Source organism: Nuphar pumila, chromosome 4, assembly GCF_984573655.1.
Source record: "Nuphar pumila chromosome 4, dmNupPumi1.hap1.1, whole genome shotgun sequence".
In the NCBI taxonomy this organism is placed as follows: Eukaryota; Viridiplantae; Streptophyta; class Magnoliopsida; order Nymphaeales; family Nymphaeaceae; genus Nuphar; species Nuphar pumila.
The window spans coordinates 23019226-23023556 of NC_143252.1; the positions used below are offsets into that span (position 1 = coordinate 23019226).

Genomic DNA, 4331 nt, shown 5'->3' on the forward strand with positions numbered 1-4331 from the left:
GTGGCAAGGAGACCCTAAGTTTGAAACCCATGGGTGGCGTCCCTTGCTGCAAGGTCGAAGCTGGGTGTACTCCCCGGTGAGCAGGGGGACCTTAAGGGTTTTACCAACCGGAGCCCCGCCAAGGTGTAGTCGGTGATGGGGGGTTTCCCCTGGATTATCCAAAAAAAAGGGTGCCAACGGGTTGGACCTATGCCATAAATGGGTGGGTCCAGACTCCAGACCCTGATCCAAAAAAGAGGTGACGGTACCTGGTTTGGACCTGGGTTCTATGGGAATTTCTATAGAAAAAACCGTACCAGGGTCCAATAAAGATTACATACACCAGACCTCGTTCATACCTAATAAAATAATATCTTTTATGTTTTTTACATTAAAAAATTGTGGATCTTAATTGAACTCGGGAAAGACCCATGTTTGGTCTGAAATTTCATAAACTTTGCCTAGCTCTATATACTAACTAGACCTCATGGGTCCGAGACACCCACCTGGACAGTTGATTTTAACCTTCTTTTGTTACCAAACTCTGACCTTACCATATCTGGTAGAGGACGGGATGGGGGGTGATACCTGACCTATTGACACCTTACTTGGACATGGTTACAGTTTAAGAAACAGTGGTGCTCATCTAACTAACTGCATTTCAAATAGCCAAATGAGGTATAAAATGATAGTGTTGTTTGTTTTTATTAATCAACTCAATGGATTGCTGGGCGAACAGAGAATGCTCTGTGATAAGGTAGGGGATGAGTATAAGTATAGGTAGTTTTTTTGTAAATTGCTCTTTGGGAACCCTTGATTGGTGGAGTTGTTGAGCTGTCGCCCAGAAAGCTATACGTATAAGTCCGTCCTTAGCAGACACCTGGGGCCCAAGCTTCTGCAAAGTACTGGCGTGCCCCCTCCATGTATAATTCCCACAACTTGCCAAACCTACTGCATCGAGGACCCGACCCATTTGGGGGTTGAAAAGGATCGAGATCGAGTTCGAGTTCGAGTTTGAGTTCGAGATCAAGATCGAGATCGAGATCGAGATCGAGCCAGGTTCAGGGAAGCTAGTTGATAACTGGAAAACCAGGCTTAGTTTCAAGCGTGTGATCTTGGGTAATATGAGTCAGCCAAAGGCTCATGAAGACAAGAGTCAAATGATCGATTAACAGCCGACACAAGCAGCTAAAGTCAAGGGAGCATTTGCTGAAGCACAATCAGTTGGGCTCGGTTCAAGAAATGTAGCATCCATGAAGTGAAGTTGGGGGAATGTAGAGTTGTAGGAATCGAATATCGGCACCTTATCGATTAAAGGAAAGTTTATTTCTTTTCAAAAAGTTTGTTTAGATTAGAAGACGGATTCAAGCCATTTCGATCCAGGCATTCATATTTTCAAAATCGAGACGGTTCAAAAACTAATTCTGACAACACTGGAATGTGCAGCTTTCAATTTTATTAATTTTGCCCTCCATCCGGAATCTCACCAACTACCATTAATTTAACAAAATTTTCAAATGCATGTGTGTTGATTCAACCCCCAGCATCTCCCGCCGCATCCGGCCGGCGGCCAGGCATTTCCATTTCCACACCTAAGCCCCTCACCAACACCTTCTCACCGAAAATCAAAGCCTCCCCAACCCCAGAGAGAGAGAGAGAGAGAGAGAGAGAGAGAGAGAGATGACCACCACCACCCATGAGAACCACCATCCCTTCAGCTCTTACGGCAACATCCCAGCAGCACCACCACCAACTCCTTCAAACAATACCAACAACCTCACCCGCTCTTCTGCATCCTCATCATCTTCAGCTTTCCCCACTTTGGATCCCCTATCCAACTTCCTGCAGCTCTCGTCTTCTCTGCCCCTCGCTCTCTCGCTCCCCACCAACTGCAACCTTTCCACCGCATCTCTCACCACCATCGATCCACCTCTCATTCCTCTCCACGGAAACCCAAACCTCTCAAGCGACGTACTTGCTGCTGCCAAGGACCGTGGCTTCTTCCAGCTGATCGACCACAACATATCCCCACAAACAGCACACGCTGCACATCTCCATTCCACTGCTCTGCTTCACGAGAGCCATCCCAATAGTGATTCCCACGAGTGGCCTGTGGGACTTGAAGATGATGGTAACGAAGAAGAAGAGGAAAGAATCCATCGGACCTTATGTTTTGACAAACCTTCCAGCGGCGGCCTTCTGGCGGAGTTCTTGGGAGAGCTTGGGGCCGTTGCGTGCAGAGTCATGGAGATCTTGGGCTTTGTGAAAGCTCTGGGAGGAGCCAACGGTCCTTCCCCCTTGGTATGGGTTTCTAATGCCATGGTAACTAATAAGCCTGTCTCCAGTCGGTCGTATCCTTACATAATCGGCCTGCAATACCAAGTGCATAGCCGGACCTGCCTTCTGCGGATGCGTTCTGGTTCGATTTCTGCTACGCCACAGGTTGATGCTGTTCTGGTTACCATTGGAGACATTGCAAAGGCAAGCCAAATTCTCAAGAATATGAAACACGATTTATTTTATCAGTTTTACTTTCAAACGACAAAAACAAATGTCTTAGATGCTTTTTGTATGCAGAATCTATCCATCAAACCAACTAGCATTTTCATGGAGAGTCTTTTGTTTTCCTTCTGTGTCTCTGTTTTCTGAGTTCCAGGTTTGGAGCAATGGAAGGTTTTGTAACGTGATCGGAAGGCCGGTGTACAAGTCGTCAGGCACGGAAAATAAGTGTTGCTCTCCATTGACAATGCTTATGACTTGGCCTTCTTCCATAGAGAAAACCATCTTCCCTTTGCCGGAGTTTGATGCTGGTAACAACAAAGAAGATAATGATGCTGAAGATGACGAACCTACACAGAGGAAGTTCATATCGTTCCCTTTTCAAGAGTATGCATATAGAGTGTACAATCAGAGGCTTTTTCTAAAAGATCCTCTTGACAGATACAGGGTCAAAAATTGCAAGGTAGTTAATACCATAACCAAACATGGCTTTTTGGGATTCTGATTATGTATGAACTTTCATCTAAATCTATGTTGAGTTTGCTTGTTTTGCTTGTACCAATTAGCAAAGACCGGTAAAACATGCTAGCTGGAATTGTGCTTGGAAATTGAGCATTGTAGAGTCCTATGGTAGAAAAGAAATCCCAAATCCTGCTCTATGCTTAAGCAGTGTGAGCCAGAGCAAAAACAACAGTATACATACAGGGCGGCGATTTCTTCGTTTTCAAATGCAGTTTATGTCACAATCAAACACAAACACAGTAGCCCAGTCGTCGTTCACATAGAATCTGTTGATTCCTCCAGCTTAACAATCTGTGTCGAGTATGCAGCAGCAGCTTATACATCCAACAATCTGCAAAACTTTTGCCTCCTGAAATGTGTCGATGCATGCCAAACAAATTTTTAACACATTCAACGAGCTTTCATTTGGTATTCTAGATGTCACTTTCTCTGAGCTGAGATTAACATGAACCTCTATCTGCAACCGGATGCAACACTGCCACAAGTTCCTGCAGCAAAATGATCTGCATAAACAAAAGCTGACTGTTGAGGATGCAAGTATAACTATTAGATCCACAAATGCTGATAGAATTTATAAGATTTGGAGTTCTCATCACACATTCCGGAGCGCCTCAAAATTTGGGCTAAGGATTGGGCAGTTCTATCTCAAGCTGTTTGGGATCTAGAAACAAGTGTTGATTTTGTAGTTACATCCCCAACTACGGGCTTCCAAACACGTTTTTAATATTTACTTTTCATCTGCTCCATTTGTTTTTTCGTCATGTGTTATTGAAACCAAGCTCGTACCAGTATGCTAAATAGATATCATGGCCATTTGAGCAGTGGCTGCTCTATGTGCAAATGAGACACCGCATTATTTGTTTTAATAATAGAAATTCTGCTGCCATTAATTGAATGAATTCCAACCTACAGCTATCGGATTACCACAAAAGTGAATAGGATACCGCTAAAAAGCTAGGAAACTTGCTTTGCTTCTTGTAGTGCACAGCAATGGTTTACAAGCTGCCAAAAAAAGCAGGTTAACATCATAAAGTGTATTTTTCTGGGAATCAATTCTAATTTGTTGGAGAATTTATGGTAAAAAAGGTAGCATTCTTGCTCATCCATATATACAATAACAACTTTAGTTCTCTAACCTTTATCAGACCGCTCATTATTTAAGGATTATAAAATTGACATCAGCAATTGTTTTGCTGTGAAGCAATTCTGACTTCATGGAGCATTAAAAAGCAAATAAAGGTTACACCAACAAATATACATTGGCCATTCACATAATATATATCAATTATTACATACATTCATGCATGGAGCAACACTTTCTCTCGTAACTT

General features: G+C 43.2%; 1 protein-coding gene across 1 annotated transcript; it reads left to right on the top strand.

Moving 5' to 3' along the window:
* The first annotated feature begins 1656 nt into the window (after positions 1 to 1656).
* Positions 1657 to 3661, top strand: LOC149839637 (uncharacterized). The gene is made up of 2 exons (XM_090004187.1): positions 1657 to 2460; positions 2636 to 3661. The coding sequence occupies exons 1-2, from the start codon at positions 1660 to 1662 to the stop codon at positions 2981 to 2983; spliced, it is 1149 nt and encodes a 382-aa protein (XP_089860313.1). The 5' UTR covers positions 1657 to 1659; the 3' UTR covers positions 2984 to 3661.
* Positions 3662 to 4331: the final 670 nt, after the last annotated feature.